This window comes from Dysidea avara, chromosome 9 (assembly GCF_963678975.1).
Source record: "Dysidea avara chromosome 9, odDysAvar1.4, whole genome shotgun sequence".
NCBI lineage: Eukaryota > Metazoa > Porifera > Demospongiae > Dictyoceratida > Dysideidae > Dysidea > Dysidea avara.
Genome location: NC_089280.1, coordinates 4715469 through 4736135, shown reverse-complemented (window position 1 = coordinate 4736135; position 20667 = coordinate 4715469). Strand labels below are relative to the sequence as shown.

The window sequence follows — 20667 nt, the reverse complement described above, 5'->3', positions numbered from 1 at the left end:
TTTACAAGTTTGAGGGTAAGTTTCACTTAACAAAGCAGCAGACTCACATGCATAGATAGTTATTGGGCTTCTTATGTGCACTAGTTAAGATGAGTTTAGTTCTGAAAAGTTGGGGTTGCATAGCCTACTCACTCCCCCTCCAGAGCTGATGTTGAACTGTAGGACAAATCCTTGTTTGATTCCTTTATTAGAATAGTCACTTGACTGCTTTATTAGAGTATTTCCATCACTTTCATAAAATGGGAGGTCAAAGTACACACTAAATAATTAATGTTAGTTAAGTGTAACTGCATTCATAGTGCTAAATTGTAGTGGTATATGGTTGTTTGGTGTGGCAACTTGCCAGTGCAGCAATAACATGTGACTGAGCTAGCAACACTACATTTAAAGAGGGGGGACCGAGCTACAGAATTTCGACTAAATCTGCCACCAAGGGTTGACTTTGGTAATGAGTGTTGTATGTTATGAGATAGTATACTTTTTACTTTATTCCTTTTCATTAAATAGCTAATTACCAAAATATAGAAAACTGATTGTTTTATTAAAGTCCATCATTTTTACACTTGTTTTTCTACTACATATGCTCAAAGAGCAAGTATATGGGCCACCTGCTATAGAATTGGTACCACTGCCAATACTAATAGCTATGCATTTAGAGGCATTTCACCGAAAGCTGAAAGTTGTGTATCAAAGTAACAAACAAAATCAGCGTCTTGACTATTTATTTCACATTTTATCATATTTAAATGACTGTGATTGTCAGATGAGGTGTGAACGATGCAATGTTTGTATGCATATGTATTCTTACTTGATGCCACATTGCACTATACCATGTGCAAGCATGTGCATTTGGTGTGTATGCACCACAGCCAAAGTAGGGATGAACGGTATGATCAAGTAATGCAGCTGCACAGAGACAGTATTGAGCAAGATGATCAGATGTTGCAGCAACACAGCCTAAGTAGTGATGAACAGGTGTTGCAGCTGTCCAGCTATACTGATGAACTGAATGATCAGGTGTTGAGTAGTTTTACAGTGAAAGTCATCACCACTGGTAGATACACAGTCACAGTGGGCCCACATGCTCAAATTTCACAGGCAACCCAGTCACAAAGTTGCTTGGTGCTGTAGTTTTGTCATCTTCCTTAAACACACGCTACAAACTAAGATGTCAAAACTAGATAACACTTGTTTACTGGACAAAATTTCCTCATTTGTCTGCTTTTTACAACCAGTTTGCATTTTCTTTCTGTTTCTTCTTGTCAAGTAAAAATGTTTCTGCGGCTTCTCATTGTTGGCATTTGGAAAACATCTTTTCTTGATAGGTATATCACATGTATATTCACTGTTACTATGGCTTGCCAATGATGCTTGGACTGTCATTAAAGCACTATTAATATGTTTTTGTACCTCACTCAGTACTTCAATTTCATCACATTGCTTTTGCAGAGAGTTTAACTGTAGTAACATTGAGCTAATTTCTTCTTGCATGGTAGATTCATTAATTTTGCTTTTTTCCTCTTCTTTAACATTTTCAAAAAGTACATGTGTGTCCCCGCACACTGACTACTGTGCCTTCCTGAAGCATCTCAACATCTTGCTCATTACTATGCATGACCTGATCATCTTGCTCATTACTATGGCTGTGTTGCTGCAACACTTGATCATCTGGTTCATCACTATATTTTGGCTGTGCTGCTGCAACATCTGATCATCTTGCTCAATACTGTGTCTGTGTAATTATTTTTTGTTAATGCGTATAGTGTTAGTTTTGGATATTGTGTACTTTAGTGTTGATGACTTATACTGTAACTGTTCATAGTTTTTATGTACAAGTGACAATGACTTTTACTGTAAGATTTGTTCATGTTAAATTATACCATAATAATTGTTTGTGACAAACATGCATGAATGGAGTTGAGTAAGAAGGCTGATGCATCAAGGTATAATTCTTTACCTAAATACATTTCTCACTGTGGGGTACAATGTGCTGCCTATGATTTGCATGAAGCACAAAACTGACCTACACTGCAAAACTTCTATGATATCATGTGTTGGTCAGTGGTTGTATTGCTATAGCAGCTGTCTTACACTTGCTTATCAAACCATTTATAAAACTGCTGTCTATAATTACCGTATGTTACAGGCTTGTAACTAAACATGCTATCATCATTAAATTTTTTTCAACTGACCTATGCCAACCTAAATCTGATAGCTTTTGCTTCTAGCTATCAGATTTCACTGATTGGATTTCACTTTTTTCCCATTTTCTCTACTTTCACTGATTGGCTGGAGACCCTTGCTTCTAGCTTTATCAATTTCCACACCCACCTGACTTGCTTTTGGTAAGGTCAACAATTGTAAAGTCCTTGTTTCCCGCCCTAGTCAGACAAAAAATATGGCTATTATTTATTTATTATATTGTTAAAATCTATTATTTAATATCAAGGAGATTAAAGGGAGCCCATTAACTCCAAATTGCTTTTTTCTCTTAAATTCAGGAGAACTAAATTCAAGGTTAGTTGTAATTTGAAAGGATTCAAACCTCTAATAGGGATTTCCAACTAAATTAAAAAGTTTACATTCCTTAAATTATTTGGTATGGCAAATATTGTGTCGCGGCATTTTTTAGAATCATTTTAGTGCAAACCTCACCTCAATCAGTGGTTCCAATCAAGAGATACAAGCAAAAAGAAGTTGGTAGAGTGGTGATTTTTGTGTACGACATTTTTAGGGCTTTTCTGTACATTAGCATGGCACCAAGCACAATATCCAAAATGTCATAACTTTTAACAGGAATCTCCTAATGACATGAAGTTTTCACCACCTAACCACTCATTGTAGTAAAATGCATGAGATAAGTAAAACTTTTCTAAAGTGACCTTTCTAAAGTTGTTTTCTCAAGGAAACAACAACATCATGGGATTAGAACTTTGCAGCAGGCTGATGCTCTACCACTTGGCTACACAACACATGCACGTATGTACATATATATGTATACATGCATATACTCACACATATACATACATCTACAATATTATGTATGTATGTATGTATTATTGTACATATGCATGCGTGCACGTCTGTATTGTACTTGCTATTGTGGAATGTTTTACGGACAACTTTGAATATATAGACTATAGGCATGCACATGATAATGATTGTTGTAGTTATTTGAATCCTATAGTGTTGTTTAGACATTGTTTATGAGTTTTAAACTACATCTATCCACATCCTATTCTATTGGATCTAACGTCATCTCCAAAGTTTGTACTCACAAAGACCTGGGAATTGTAATTTCATCAGACCTAAACTGGGAGCCTCATTATAACTTCATTTTGTCCGAAGCTTATAAAATGTTAGGACTATATACTACGATGTTTTTTCTCAGTAAATATCACTTTCCAGTCCAAGAAGCAGCTTTATATACTTATCACTTTTCAGATATCAGTTTTTGTTTTGTTCTATACTGTGGAAACACAACTTATTGAAAGACATTAAAACACTGGAGCGACTTCAACGTAGAGCAACAAAATATATTCTTAATTACTACATTGGTGATTATAAACATTGATTAATGACCCTCAAGATTTTTGTCGATGATTAGTTATAACATTATACATTTAACAATACGTAGTTTATGATCACGTGTAATAGGTTAGGAATATGACGTCACTTTGTACTTTGAATTTTGTAGCACATGTAATCAATAGGAGTGACAGTGTTGTGTTGCGTATGTATCCGTGGCGATCGTGGCGAACAGTGAACGAACCGAGCTATACTAATCAACAGTCCCCCACATTTTTGGTGCTGTGACCAGGATAAGTCCGTCTGAAGAACGAAGCCAACCCTATCGAGCTAGTTGTGCTCGCCTCTCTAGTCCAAGTATTAACCCGTCACTGAAACGTCATGGTACCGTGGCAGAATAAGAGAACGGTACCCAGAAAGGCGAGCACCCCATACTCAGTGAACTGTTGTTGCCGTTCCTTCGTTACAGGTTTTCCAGTGGTTGGCATTAATTCGAAGACAAGTTCGTCACGGCATGGATGCACTCAAGCGTCATCGTTTATCACGTCGCGGATATAGAAGTCACCTTACCAGAATAATTACTGCAACTAAAGATATTATTGAAAGAGACCCCAGTGAGCTTACAGAATCAGATTACACCTCGTTAGTGGACTGGCAGAAGCAACTTGATCGAAAGAAGGAGATCCTCACTGATATTGATGCTAAGATAATTGGTCTTATTGATGAAGAAGGGGAACTGGAATCTGAGGTTCTTGAAACTGAAGAGATCCAAGAGACAATCTCCCAACAGGCAGCTCAAGTTGATAGAGTTTTAAGACTATATCGCCACACTCATCCAGACCCCAGTACTGTTGTAACAAGAGTCACTCCACCGCAGGTCCCAACTTCTGATGAGAACAATGAAGAGTCTACCGCTTCATCTGAAACAGTGAGTATACCTGCTACAGATGACACTCACCATACACAAGTGATTCCACACGACACTGAAACACAAACACTACCAGTCACGGTCACACACCCAGAGAATCATGTGAGCACACTCCCTGAAAGCCATGCCACACATCCGGTAATCCCCACAAATGCTGTCACCTCAGAAAGCCATGTGGTCACATCCTCAGCAAGCCATGTAGCCCCACTCCCAGCAAGCCACTTATCAAGCAGCAGTGGAGCTACCACCCGTCTACCTAAGCTCAGTATTCCCGTTTTCTCAGGTGAACCATTACAGTGGCAGTCCTTCTGGGACTGTTTCGAGGCAGCCGTACACAATAACTCATCTCTAAGTAATATTCAGAAGTTAAGCTATCTACGTGCACAACTACAACATGATGCTGCAAGAGTTGTGGCTGGTTTCCCACTAACAGGAGTCAATTATGAGCATTCAGTCACTTTACTGCGACAAAGATATGGCCAACCACATAAGCTAGTAAACGCTCACATGAATGCCCTACTTGAGATGCACAATCCAATGAACTCATCATCAGCTCTACAACTATTCTATGATGCAGTTGAAAGTCACGCACGAAGCCTCTCTTCACTTGGCAAGTCCCGGGAGACATATGGTTCGCTGTTAGTCCCTATCATACTGAACAAGCTTCCAGCAGATGTCAGAGTCAACTTGGCAAGACAGCACGGCAGTGATGAGTGGACCATTGATGAACTACAAGGTGCTTTACTGACAGAGATCAGAATTTTAGAAATGGGTTCTCACCACCCCCAACCTAACTCAACTCAGTTTACAGCTTCATTTCATGCAAGTTCTGTTCGTAAACCTTCACGTACTGCAAGTGATCTCCCAACTCCGAAGAAGCCAACATGTGCGTACTGCAAGGGACCTCATGCTCCTGGTACCTGTGAATCCATCAAGGACCACCAGAAACGTTTGGACATAATTAAGCGAGATAAATTGTGCTTCAACTGTTTGGGCCATCATAGAGTGTCTAGTTGCAACTCCAAGTACCGGTGTCGTAAATGTGGCCGTAAGCACCACACAAGTATCTGTAGTGAAATAACTAGAAATGGAACTCAAGTACAGCCATCTTCTCAACCAGCAACCTCTGAAACACAGGCCACAGGGAACACTGTCAATACAAACTCAACAGCTTCACTCACTGCTCTGGCCCATCCTCCATCGCACAGCATGCTTGTCAAAGACAACACTTGCCTGTTGAAAACTGCTGTAGCAACAATTACTTCCTCCTCACATGCAGAAACTAAGGCCAACATACTATTTGACGAAGGGTCTCAACGTTCCTTCCTGACCCAAGAATTGGCAGATTTTTTATCACTGAAGCCTTACAAGAAAGAAGACATTTCTCTTGCTGCATTTGGTGCGAATCAATCACACCACAAGAGCATGGCAGTTGCAACTGTGTATGTCAAGACGCAATCCAAGGAACACATTCCTTTATCAGTCCTTATCGTCCCTACCATTGCTGTCCCACTGAAGATAAGTGCTACCGCCAGGGTAAGAGCACTACCATATCTGCATGGATTACAGTTAGCCCACCCTGTCAACACAGATGGAGACTTCAATATCTCCCTCCTCATAGGAGCTGACCACTACTGGGACATAGTGGAAGACCACATCATTAGAGGGGACGGTCCAACTGCTACTAGTTCTAAGATTGGTTACCTGCTTTCAGGACCAGTTTCACATACACACTCTCTCAATGTAGTAACGAGTGCCCTTCACGTATCCACCCAGCACAATGAAGATCACAACATCCAAACGTTTTACGACCTTGAGACAACTGGAATAGCAGTAGAGAACAATTCAGACAAACAGTTTTTACAAGGGTACTCGCGGACATGTATTACTCGTCTTCCTGATGGTTCATACTGCACCAAATTCCCGTGGAAAGAGAGCCACCCACCACTGCCAACTAACTCTAATGTATGCAGGAAGAGAACCCGTTCATTGGCTCACCGTCTTTCACTAACATCAGGTCTCCTACAAACATACAACAGCATTATCTGTGATCAACTCAACAGGGGTTTTATTGAAAGAGTGTACACACCTGAAATACCTGGCCTGACCCATTTCATTCCTCACCACTGCGTCAAAAAGAACTCAATCACAACACCAATCCGCATAGTGTACGATTGTAGCTGCTGTCAATCAAAGGATCATCCCTCCTTGAATGATTGTTTACTCACCGGTCCTCACTTTCTAAATGATCTATGCTCAATCATCCTTCGTTTTCGTACACACAACTATGCCATCTCCACTGATATTGAGAAAGCCTTCCTCCATATCCACCTTAATGAGAGTGATAGAGATTACACACGCTTTTTTTGGCTCAGTGACGCTACAGATCCCAACAGTGAGCTCATCATGTACCGCTTCAAGACAGTACTCTTCGGAGCTGTAAGTTCACCATTTATGTTGTACGCTGCACTGTACCATCATTTACAATGCTTTAACACACCACTCTCACATGACATCCAAGCCAATTTATATGTTGATAATATTGTGTCAGGGTGTGAGACAGAATTGGCTGCAACCCAGTATTACAAACAGGCTAGAGTCATTATGTCAGAGGCCAAATTTAACTTAAGATCATGGGTATCGAATAGTTCACAACTTAGTTTGATAACACGTCAGGAAAACACTGCTGACTCCACTGTACCTGCTAATGTCCTTGGTGTCCACTGGCATACTGATACAGACAAACTATCACTCGTACCCAAGAACACCACTTTGGCTACCATAAACCTAATTACTAAGCGTGAAGTCCTTCAAGATTCATCAAAGGTGTTTGACCCACTTGGACTAGCGGCTCCAGTCACCATCCGTTCCAAGCTTCTAATGCAAACCCTCTGGCAGAAACACCTGGAATGGGATGAACCACTTGAACCTGAGCTCTGTGAGCAATGGCAATCTATAGTCACAGACATCAAGCAGTTACCACAGTTTAACATCAATAGACGATACTTTACCATCACTTATGAGAAAAACAATGTACAACTTCATGTATTTGCTGATGCCAGCACCAAGGCCTATGGTGCTGTAGCATTTCTCAAGCTACAACAGGAGCCTTCATTTGTTATGGCAAAATCCCGTGTTGCTCCACTCAAGCGTCCAACCTTACCTCGCTTGGAGCTCATGGCTGCATTGACAGCTACACATCTGGCCAAATTTATCACTGATTCCTTACAACTGCACAACACCTCTGTTTTTATGTGGACTGACAGCCAGATTGTGTTGTACTGGATCCATAGCAAGAAGACCCTTCCACAGTTTGTTTCTTCTCGAGTAAGTCAGATTCACAATGTACTACCATCAGCTTCCTGGAGATTTTGCTCAACTAATGACAACCCAGCAGACCTTCTGACAAGAGGTATTACTTATGACCAGCTACAGTCTTCCTTGATGTGGCTTAAGGGACCACCTTGGTTACTGTCTGATAACCTTTGGCCAGAGTGGAAACCTACAGAAGCTCTTCAGCTACAAGTTTCATTAGTGGAAGCCGAAGAGACTGCTCAACCAGAGACACAAAGTATTACCTCCGTGGAAGACACTAGCCTTCACTATATTCTTGATGTTTCAGCATACCATAGCCTATCACGACTCCTCAATGTCACTGCATATATTTTAAGATTTGTGAGAAACATAAGAAGGCCATCCATCAAGTACTCAGGCCCTATCTCCCCTGCAGAGTGTACACAAGCTAACTTGAAATGGATCCAAACTGTACAACAGCAATCATTCCCTGCCGAAATCCAGAACATCAATTCTCAATCAAGTCATTTACCTTTAGTTCGTCAACTCCGTCTATTCATAGACAAAGGTGGACTCATTCGTTGTGGCGGGAGGATTCATAATGCCCCAGTCTCTGAACTGGTGAAATTTCCTTACTTGCTACCAGCCAAACACCCATTCACCAGAATCATTGTCTATGCAGTCCATGAGAAGCATCTACATGCTGGAGTGACATCGACATTGACAGCCATCAGACAGAGCTACTGGATTCCTGGTGCAAGACAGTTGATACGGAAACTTCTTAGACATTGTGTGATCTGCAGGAAGACTGAAGGAAAGCCATATCAAACACTGGATCCACCTCCCCTTGTCAAGTGTAGAGTTCAAGAGACGCAGCCCTTTGAAGTGACTGGTGTGGATTTCACTGGCGCATTATATGTGAGAGACACAGGTAAAGAGAGTAAAGTGTATGTGTGCCTCTTTACTTGCGCAGTGACCAGAGCTGTGCATCTTGAGATAGTAACTGACCTCACTACCGAGAACTTTCTACAAGCCTTCAGGAGATTTAGCAGTCGCAAGTCTTTGCCCAAGTTTATGTTATCGGACAATGCGTCCACTTACTTAGCAGCCGCCGATGAACTCAACAAGTTGTTCAGTTGCAAGATCTTACTAGATGCTTTAAGCCGGAAGGGAGTCACATGGAAATTCATCCCGAAGCGCGCCCCCTGGTACGGGGGATTTTGGGAGCGACTTATCGGGTTGACTAAGGCTTCCCTTAAGAAGGTACTTGGAAGATCGTATGTGAGTCTACTTGATCTACAAACAATAAACGTAGAAATCGAAGCCATTCTCAATGATCGTCCATTAACATATGTCTACCCTGACCTTAAGGACCCAGAACCACTCACTCCAGCACACTTGCTGTATGGTAGGAGGATCGTTTCTCTCCCACATCCAATAACCAAAGAAGATGAGATTAGTGACCCTGATTACAGCTCCAACTCAGAAGTGAAAAGGAGAGCAAGAACCATAACAGTGTTATTGAACAACTTCTGGAGAAGATGGAGGACAGAGTACCTCACATCCCTTAGGGAATTCCATCGTGCAACAGGAAATAACTCCCAGACAGTCACGAAGGGTGAAATTGTTTTAATCCATGATGACACACCCAGAGCCAGTTGGAAACTCGCAGTAATCGAGGATGTCATTACTGGACATGATGGACTCATCAGAGCTGTTAACATTCGCACGAGCAGTGGCAGGACAAATAGACCTATAAGCAGACTTTACCCACTCAAGATAACAAGTAAGACTGATGCTGAACCTGTTAACTCAGATGCTACCAATAGCCAGGACAAGTTAGATTCTGAGAGCAATCAGCAGAATACATCACAGCCACAGGACATCCGCCCCACAAGACAAGCAGCTATGAAGGCCCGTGCAAGAGTAGCCGAATGGACCAGTGTCTTGCGTGGCGCCCCGGAGGATGTCGATGATTAGTTATAACATTATACATTTAACAATACGTAGTTTATGATCACGTGTAATAGGTTAGGAATATGACGTCACTTTGTACTTTGAATTTTGTAGCACATGTAATCAATAGGAGTGACAGTGTTGTGTTGCGTATGTATCCGTGGCGATCGTGGCGAACAGTGAACGAACCGAGCTATACTAATCAACAGTCCCCCACAATTTTAGTTCCACTTATGCATGTATTTTCTACACATCTCAGACATTATGTTTCTGATTAAGTGTTTAAAATTGCCTAACAATTCCTTTAATATTGTTAACTTTATTAGTTTTGCATCAGGAAATACATGACTAGGTAGCTACACTGAAGTAACAAATTACAACATAATAGAAACCCCAGTTATTATGACTATAGCAACTTTTACTTTAACCGATTAGCTACCATGGGTCTGGAATACACTACCCATCATCAGCTGTTACCTTAGTATAGCAACAATCAAGAAAAAACTTATCCGGTCTATGGAATCATTTTGAAACTAATTTTGATCCAAATAATGCATGTACATTGTAACAAGTCCCCCAAATCACCTAATTTTGAAGCATTGTAACCCTTGTAATAACCATCACTTATATAATTTACGTATTTTTTCCAACTAATAAGGCCCCTATTTGGTGATTATTAGTTTCTCATCCACCGCCCGCATCCTTCTTAAGCTACCGCATGATAAGCCATTATTTACTATGTGCATGCTTAGAAGACTGTACACGTGATACCAAACTGTTATAATTTTTGTTGATGAACTCTACACTCGCTCTACAATGCGCTATATATCGCCAGGAGAACTGTTGAATAGCTGCAGTGCCAGTTGCAATCGTGTTCTATCGACTTCATCAAAGCAGGCTTTCAGTTGACTGTCGAAAAACAGTTGGCGATCATGAAAAGTAGAATCAGCTGGTGAAGGAACCGTTTGTAGTAAGAAAGAAAGACAATTTGGACAAGATCTGTACATCAGTGTGTTAATATTATAAAATAATGGCATAATGGTAATACCCTCCCGCCCGCATCATAATAATTAGAAAGGCTGGATGAGAAACTAATAATCACCAAATAGGGGCCTAACTGTAACTAATTCAGTATTTTAGGCCACTGGCACAGGTTGCCAGTGGACCTTCAGCATACCTGTAGCTACGTAGCTACCATTCCATGTATAATTGTAATTCTGTATGCTGTAAAATAATATGTATCGCTCCATACCATGAAAGTTGTTTGCCATAATTAGCTAGAGAATTTGTTATAAGCCATAAAAGCATGTCACACGGGGAGTCCCTGGGATTTCCCACAGTTATGTTTTCATACTATAAAAGCATAGTATAACGTTACAGCTTCAGCATTCTGAAAGCGATGAATTCGTCAAAAGAAGTGGCTATATTTACGGGCCCGCGCAACGTAGGATTTTTTGCTATATTTACGGCATTTCTAAGTGCCCATGTGCAAGCATCTCGTGACGTTTGTTACATTTTTTGGCTGTAGCCGGTCATTGCTATTTTTAAAAAAAAGCGAGCTAGGGTTGGCCTAGTCTGGCGTAGCCGACCCGCGCGCGTAGCGCGAGGGTCTGGTGACAGCCGCATTCAGTACCTGTGCAGATGGAATGCAATTATTCCGTATTCTTCCATCATTTTCCGGTTATTGTTGCATACTGACAGGCTCACTTGAAACCATGTCAGCTCACGTGTCAGAAGTGCTATCAAGTCGGCACAAACTTCACGTTTGTGCTATTTTTGCAACTTAAAAAGGAAGGAACAAGCTTAAGCATGCTTTTATACAGATTTTCATGGTTATGCCAGGCAAATAATGGCTTGAAAAGCTTATAATGAAATAATGGAAATGGACCGCCCTCTCGCATGCAAATATGCTTGAGTCCAGGACGGGAAACAGAAAATTTATTTGGAGTGGCCTAATCGGAAATAATGTCATAGAATGTTGTTAATTGGTCACTAAGCGATCTGATTGGACGCATCAGTTTTTCGTAAGGCTGGCACAGGTACTGAATGCGGCTGTCACCAGCTACGCGCGGGTCGGCTACGGCCTACGACAGACTAGGGTTGGTCCGGATTCGCCGGGACGCTCGCTCCAACCCTAGCTCGCCTCGAACTCACCCAAAAACTTACCTTCATACAACTAGTGTGTTTGATACTCGAGTTACACAACAAACGACCGTCTAAATAAATATTTGCACCGTGACTAGTCTCGTGCCCAGACCCCACCCACTGGTGACTTACGCTATGTTTTTGGGCCTGCCGCCATATTGTTTACGTATTTGTATCCATAGCTGTAGTCGGCCATTTTCCTAGTTCCAGCCTATCAAATCGCGTTGTACCTGAATCAAGACGTCCGATTGGTTAGAAAAGAAAAATGGCGTAGGGCCCAAATCTCCTGCGAATGTCACCAGACCCTACTCAACGCAGTGGGTGGGGTCTGGGCACGAGACTACACCGTGACCGACTAAGTCACGAGATGCTTGCACATGCGCACTTAGGAATGCCGTAAATATAGCAAAAAAACAAAACAAAAATAGTCCTACGTTACGGGCCCGGAAATATAGCCACTTCGATCTTCAAATTGTCGATGGCGGAAAGTGAAGGAACAGACGTAACCTATGATCAAAAATGTCTCTTAGACTCAAAAATGTCATTTACACCTCATATCAATCAAGTTATCTCTAAAGCAACAAGGATGCTAAACTTAGTTAAACGTAACCTTTATAGATGTTCTGCAGAAACTAAATGTTTAGCCTACACCAGTATAGTGAGACCACTGTTGGAGTATGGATCGGCAGTATGGGACCCCTACTTGCAGAAGGAGATACAAAGTATAGAAATGGTACAACGACGTGCTGCTCGTTGGGTCAAGTCAGACTACCGATATAACAGTAGTGTTACATCTATGTTAGCAGATCTACAATGGCCATCACTTCAACACCGACGATACGTGACTAGATTAAAAGTATTCTACAACATTGTTTACTCCTCATCAGTCTTAACAGTCCCAAATTATTTCACCAACACCACATATCCCACCCGCCACCACCACCCCTTCCATTTTGAGATTCCGTTTGCTAGAACAGATCATTATAAATTCAGCTATTACCCCAAATCTATCCGCGATTGGAACAATTTACCAACTGACACAATAGAATCCCAATCTCTACAAGTATTTTTAGATAAATTATAACTGACTCTCATCTATGTGATTTGTAATGTTTTTTCCTTACCTGAACATATCAGTTTGTAACTGTGTTTTCAGTAATCATAATCATAATCATAATCATAATCAACAAGTGAAAGTCACTGAGCGTCCACACTCGCGTCCACAAGAACCATCTACTCCTTCAGGGGCCTCGGCCTCGGCCCAGAGCCGAGGAAGGCCTAGAAGTCAGAGCACCTCTTCGTTAGAGTCACTGTTACCTGTTCAGAGCACACATGCTCATATTTTTAGAACGCTGAGCGAAGAAACAACACAACAAAGGGTTGTAACGTTTCTGAAGGTACCTGTAAGAGATGATAGCCCACAATCTCGATCTCTGTCCCTGTCCAGTACACGGAGTGGAGAAGTGTCTTCGCCATTGTTTACACCACGCCGACACCAGTGCTTGCGTAGTCGATGCTCGGACAGCGAAATAGACAAAGAACATGCTACTAACAAAGATGATATGGAGGACTCGTCGAGCGGCGAACCAAAAAGTGACGGGACTGCTCGCCAATTCAGGTCAGTAGCTAGCTGCCTATGTTGTTCAGTCGGTTAACTCGCATCATGTACTGGTACCTTCACAATTCAGACCAAGAGCTAATGCCACGGTAGGAAGAATTCAAAGGAAAAGGAAAGTAAGTATGATTAGCAGCGATAATAATATTATTATGTTGTCAACATGTATAATCTGGTCATTTGTATACAGAGTTCAAGCTCGACTGATTCACCCTCAGAATCTCCAATGGTAATTGGAGGACATATGCCACTCGTTAAGAAGTCAAGTGTGCAATTGAAAGATGAACAAATTAGCACACTGAAAGTGATTATAGTTGGAGAGCCTCATACTGGCAAGACTTCTTTGCTAAAAAGCTATATTTACAAGGATTTTTGTTTTACCTATGAAGAAACGGTATCCTTAAGCTATAAAAAATAAATTAATTTTTATAGATGCATGCATGTTGAGGGTTGAAGATGCAATGGCGGATCCAGGATGGGGCATTTGGGGCAAATGCCTCCCCCCCCCTTTCAAGAAATTGCATACAAGATCGAGATACTCTAATAGAGCAGTCAATTACTCTAATAAAGCAGTCACAATGTTCATGAGGCAGTGTAGCTTACCTATGAAGCTATAAATAGGATTTTATTTTACATAACAGACATGATATAGTTGGAAAGGATAACTAGCTATTATTGTTGTGATCTTTTTTTTTTTGGTCTTCAACTGGTTTTCAGCAAGTTTTTTTGGTCTTCAACTGTTTTTCAGCAAGGTGCCCCTCCTCTTTCCAAACTCTGGATCCGCCCCTGAGATGGGTATACTCATGCACCAGCATTACCCATTGACCTGGGTTTTTAAGACCCACTGTTTGATTATAACTAAGACGTTTGTCAAGTACTACATTTTAGATTTGGACCTGCATTTTATAGTAAAGGTTGAGACTGCAAAAGCAAATGGTATAAGCCTATTCATGTACGTAGTGCCTTTTACACATCAATGATTGGTGATAGTCAGTGTGCGTTACTTATGTTATGTAATAATTATTACTTTTGTGGTAATTAAGCAATATAACGAAACATGCTATAAAATAACTCAAGTTACTTTATTTACAAATGTAACTCATTACCTAAAAATGAAAGTAACAAGTGTTATATTAAGTAATATCTAGTCCAAAACAGTCAAGCTGTAAAAAAAGTGCAACCCCAAAAAGCTGCACCAAATTCACCTGAATTGTCTTTATTAAATTTTTTGCCATTAACCTACCATCACAGCCATTTTTTGGCCGCCACCTTGGACTTCACATCTTTTTACCATAGGGGGCCGCACTCTTTTTTACAGCTTGGCTGTTTTGGATTAGATATCATGCACTTCTTTTTGTATTTATATATTTTTCAGTAAATATACAAATGATATATAGCTACATATATAGTATATATTTATTACATGCAAATTATTCCCTACAGGATAACTTGTTTGCAGCTGATCTCTGACTTGAAATGTAGCTGAACTCTCTACAGGGTGATTTGCTTGCAGCTGAACTCTCTACAGGATTCTCTCTACGGGTGGCTTGTTTCTAGCTGAACTCTCTACAGGGATATCTGTTTGTAGTTGAACTTTTACAGGGTGATTTGTTTGTAACTGAACTCTCTACAAGGTGATGTTGTTTGTAGCTAAAGTCTCTACAGGGTGACTTGTTTGTACAGCTGATCTTTCTACAGGGTGAATTATTTTTTCTGATATCACTAGGGTGATTTGTTTGTAGCTGAACTCTTTACAAGGTGACTTGTTTGTAGCCAATCTCTCTACAGGGTGAGTTTTTTCTAGCTGAACTCTCTACAGGGTGATTTGTTTTTAACTGATCTCTCTACAGGGTGACTTGTTTCTAGCTGAGCTCTCTACAGGGTGACTAAATTGCTTGTAGCTGAACTCTGTACTAGGTGATTTGCTTGTGGCTGAACTCTCTATACAGGGTGAATTGATTTCAAGCTGATCTCCCTACAGGGTGACTTGTAATGGTCTGAATCGCTAGAGCGATTTATCTGTAGCTACATGGTGACTGTTCTATTAAAGTATCTTGGCATTTGAATGTTTTATTAGGGTTACTGTTCTATTAGAGTATCTCGATCTCGCTTTTGCTACACGTAGTTTGCTGTCAAATCATAAGTGGTTTGTAATCCGATTTTTCTGTACTACTGCAAGGACATTTTATGATGATTATTCCAGCTGCATGTCGATTTTCAGCTCATTGTTCTAAGTGGTTTGCCTGGTAGGCGTGAAAACTAATGTTTTTTAAAATTCATTAAAATAGATCGTGTAATTGTGACACAGGTTGGGTTTTGTATCATATCTCGATGGCCTTTAACTGGATTCCTTTCAAACCACAAAAAGGCACTCCTACGATAGTTACTCCATCTACATAGCAATTTTCAGCTCATCCCTTCAAGCGGTTTACCCTGTGGGTGTAACAGACCTTCTACCTTATTTTATGCAAATAATCAGTCATAACTCCGTGAATGTTGATTGGATTCTTACCAAACTTGGTACTGAGATCCGCTGTAGTGAGCCCTTTAAGTGTAACACATTTCAGCCTGATTGGAGCACATGTTAGTGTTTTATGGTAGATTTTGCAAAGTGTGCGAAATGAAGAAATTAAAATGAAAGTTTGGTCACTTGTACCTCGGAACTGTCTGGAGTGATTTTCTTCAAATTTGGTATGTAGACTCCCCTACCTGGCTGGCACCTCTGTAGCAAATTCGGTTCCAATCGGATAAGGGATCACAGAACTACATAGGTGTGAAAATCGCATTTTCTTTCTTCCTGTCAATATACTCAAGGTGTGGCATGCCGGCTTCTTGGGCCGCATGGCACACTACCATGTGTCTTGATTATTACCACAAGTAACAAAGTTACTAATCATCATTTGTAATCCACTGAGTAACGCCGCCGGCCTAGCCACAACGAACCCTACTGAATGAAGCTTAGTCACCAGCTTCTTACTTATAAGCAAGATTTACACATTGTCCAACAACACATTCATGTCATGTGATAAGGTGGTAGTTGCACACGTGACAGCTTAAGGCTGTGGACACAAACTAATATTATTATAGTTACTTTATTCTAGCTAAATAGTTCAGTTGCAAGTAATATGTAATATAATGAATTACTTTTAAAAAGTAATTTCCCCAACACTGGTGATAGTGTGCATGCATGGCTCCAACACACAAACATGCATTTCTTACTGCTTTATTGACAATGTTTTTGCTCATGATTTAAATTTACATGCTTTTGGACTCAGTCCCCAGTTCATTATTCTTTGGGTTGGCATTTATGAATTTGAGAAAGAACATGTCTAATCAAGTACCACCTAGATGGCAAAAGGGGCTCAAGCACTATATGCTATATGGCTTGTTACATTTAATCAATTTGTTAAAGTGATAGGCTGAAACCTAATGAGTGCATACACTTACATTGCCATCTGCTTCATCAATATAATCTAGTGAGACCATTAACCTGTGACCTGGATCATAATGTGCACCCATTTCAACCCTATTGTGCATGCATTTTCATGATCATGTACTATATTAGGTTTTTGAGTAGGTGTGAATCAGATGGTGCATATATTTGAGAATTTCTTCCTTGAGCAATGGCTCGATTAAAACTTGTATATTCTTTCTTTGTAGCATGTGTAATCTCGTTTCTTTTCTGTGACATGCATGTGTAAACTATAGGTGGGTTTTTGCTGAGACGGTCATATATAAATCACTATTTTCTTGATTTAACTGGTTTGTACTATGTAGCCCATGTGGTCTCTGTACAGTTTAATATGTCATATGCCTCAAGTGACAAAATTGTTACTACTTTTAATATATAACAACTATTTCAGTTGTGCATTCTTAAAGTACATATTTAACCTCGTCCGTTGATAATGTCCATGCATGCCATGCATGCAGCCACTCATGTTGCATGCAATGGATGATGTTTGGTGCAGTATGCATGTAACGTATGTATACCTTGTTGCCTTGACTATATATTTAGAAAGGACAGGATTTTCATTCTTGTACAGTTAGTTTTATGGACAAAGACTGTCGCATCAACTTCTGGGACACTGCTGGTAAGAGGTGGTCACTGTTATTATCTTTTGATATAGTACTTTTGGTATAGGCCAAGAAAGATTTGTGCATGATCGACGAAAGTCATTGAGTCGGGTAAGCCACAGTTTTGTATTTTATCTTTGTTGTATTCCTCCACATGTACATAGTCATTTTTTAAAAACTCTTCGGCAGCTTTCATAGTGTATGACTGTTGTAAACCAGAAACGCTGAATCGTGTCCCAGAGTGGAAAGAAATAATTGATTTTATGGTACGGCAAAGAAATGGTGACCCTATCCCTGTTTTTGTTCTTGCCAACAAGGTATAATTATATATTCAGCTTTAGTATATGCATTTGCATATATTTGCATTCCTTGTTAGTGTGATATGGGCCATTCTGACATTAATGTTGAAAATTTTTGTCAAACTTTTGGCTTTGCTGGATACTTCAAGTGTTCAGCTAAGAAATTTGATGGAATGGATAAAGCAGTGAAAGCCATGGTAAAGAAGGTATTGCTACTTTGTGTATAAGTGACCACAGTACATGGAACTGTTTTTCATAGGTGTTGGAACAAGGCCCTGAGGTGCCAAAGACTTGTGTTGTTCCTGTAGAAAACGTTATCGTTGATTACCGGTATCATTCTGCAAGCTCATTGACTAGAGGATGCTGTTCATGAACATGTGTACACACCTGACACTATAGTATTGATTTCTGTCCATACTATTATTATTATTATTATTATGTATAATTGGTCAAAAAGAAGACAGAGTCTTATAAAACCAATCTCAATTAAATCATACAAATGAAAAACGTTGATTATACAAAAAATGATCTAAATTAGTCTTAAAACTTAGTACATTGGGAGAAGTGGCAATTTCATAGGGTAAGGAATTCCAGTTATTGATTATTCTCTGTGAAAAGGCAAAGCGTCGTGTTGAAGTCTTATTAAATTTCTTATAAATCTTAAATCCATTAGATCTAGTACTGTAACTGGTGTTCATTGTAAAAAAATATTCTTTATGTACTAATACTGCTCCATTCAAAATTTTATATGTCATACAGCCAAACTTTTGTGTTTTCTTGCTTTTTGTACATGATCTCTGTGCAGTTATAATTTTTTTTTGTATGCTATAGTAATTTATATGTATACGTATGTGTGTAACATTTTGGGGAAGCACCCTCGTGCAGGCCTAGCCTTTTGGTGCCACCCCTTTCTATTTGGATTTGGATGAATTAGATAACAAATAAATAAACTTTTGTGGATTTTTAAACTAGTACATATTATAAGGTGCATTGCATGCAGACTAAAGGTCATGACTAACTAGCAATGACAAACTTACACTGTTTAGTCTCGTCATCACAGACCCGTTTTCCGGGGGTGGCACAGGAACTCCCGTAAAAATAATTTAGACTTGAGGTTACAGCAGGACCCTAACACCATTTTTAATAGTGTGGCAGGACAAAATGAGTGAGTAATAGTGTATAGGGACCCGCCTATTATGCTCAAAATTTTACCTATTATGCTCAAGCTTTATACCTCATTTCCCATGTTTAGCTAATAAATTTGCAGTTATGGGCACATAATAAGTGGCTGAAACACATCCTTACTCTTAAAATGCATCAGTGTGACAAAAGATCGATATACTCTAATAGAACAGTCAACTGCCTGATTGTTCTATTACAGTATTAGAGTATATCGATCTTTTTCTGTGATAATTATTTTGACCGCCAAGGATTTGTAGTATGGCCCAAATATTTTTCCTATTATGCTAGCACTATGCTCAATGCTTTCAGGCACCTATTATGATTAATTATGCCAACATAATCGGCGGGTCCCTAAGTCCAAAACTGTATTTACACATTTACAATGGATGGCAAGTGCATGGTACTAAAAGACCTGAACAGGGCCAGAGCTTAGTGATCCATATACTGACATATACAGCTTTATCTTGGTTACCGACACATGTTATCATTGATAAAGATGGCAACTTGATACATTGCTTTGGCTCCCTATCCATCATGGTGACTTTCATCCTCCAAAGAGAATAGTTAACATGTACAGTTCTAAGTTAGTGACAACAAGAATTGGAAAGTGCAAAATCTTCTCACTTTGATAACTATTTGTCTTGTTTGTTTACACCGATTTTTATAACTGAATGTGCAATATAGCATAAGGACACATAATTATGTGACTGAATTTTGGAAAATCACCCTTATTGTCATGCCTAAAACAAGCAGAATTTTTGAAACTATAGCATGTTGCTGTTAATAGCAGAAATACTTTTCAAATATATTTCTAATTTTTTCTTGTACTTCATGGTAGCTATCTATGGTTTATTCTACCCATAACTTAACTTACAATACTGTGTTTCAGAACTAAATAATGTGTTGAATGTGCCCATAATGGTGATTTTCCAAAGTTTGGTCATGTATTTCTACTTTTCTACTGTTGCATACGTGAGCATGCTATACTGTATGTTAATTTTTTTTCAATAGTCATGTATAACTACAAGTGTACATGTAACTACATATACAGTTACAATTAATACTTATTAGAAATTGTGATAGAGGAGTATACTTATACAATGTCCATTATTCTGTGTTATAAAATAATTATCACAGCTCCTACTTTTTGATAGCTATGGGTCAATACAGCTGGATAATTAGAAATTCCTACTCAGGTCTGGAACGACCTTATTATATGCTAATACTTACAACTGCATGTTTGATGAATGGTTACTTTTGAAAACAACCAATGCAAGTGCTTTTCAAGATAGTTATGAAACCAAATTGATACTACAGTGTGTATCTTTACTGCATGGGTTGTCACAGCGATAACACTTTATGCAATTGTATATACACTGTCACCCAAGGGGGAAGAACTTTTAAGTAGCTCTATGTATACACAGTGTGGACCATATTACAGTTTAACTATTTCAGGCAGCTCATTTGCATGATTGGCTGCCTGAGTTGGTACTTATAACAACACTATTATTTTTCTGTTGTCTTTATGAAATTGGGAGAATATATGGTAAAGTGCTGGAGTATGATTGAGCAGGTTAACATGATGATGTAGTGACTTATATGTTAGTGATATTATAGGTAGTATATGTGGTTAAAATACCTGCATC

At 39.6% G+C, this 20667-nt stretch overlaps 2 protein-coding genes across 2 annotated transcripts; both read left to right on the top strand.

Moving 5' to 3' along the window:
• The first annotated feature begins 4042 nt into the window (after window positions 1–4042).
• On the top strand, window positions 4043–9730 carry LOC136266577 (uncharacterized). Its single transcript, XM_066061578.1, has one exon. The coding sequence runs from the start codon at window positions 4043–4045 to the stop codon at window positions 9728–9730; it is 5688 nt and encodes a 1895-aa protein (XP_065917650.1).
• Window positions 9731–12387: 2657 nt separating this feature from the next.
• Window positions 12388–18251, top strand: LOC136266122 (uncharacterized). Its single transcript, XM_066061088.1, has 8 exons — window positions 12388–13469; window positions 13540–13585; window positions 13657–13860; window positions 17482–17557; window positions 17608–17651; window positions 17705–17857; window positions 17917–18045; window positions 18099–18251. The coding sequence occupies exons 1-8, from the start codon at window positions 12961–12963 to the stop codon at window positions 18210–18212; spliced, it is 1275 nt and encodes a 424-aa protein (XP_065917160.1). The 5' UTR covers window positions 12388–12960; the 3' UTR covers window positions 18213–18251.
• Window positions 18252–20667: the final 2416 nt, after the last annotated feature.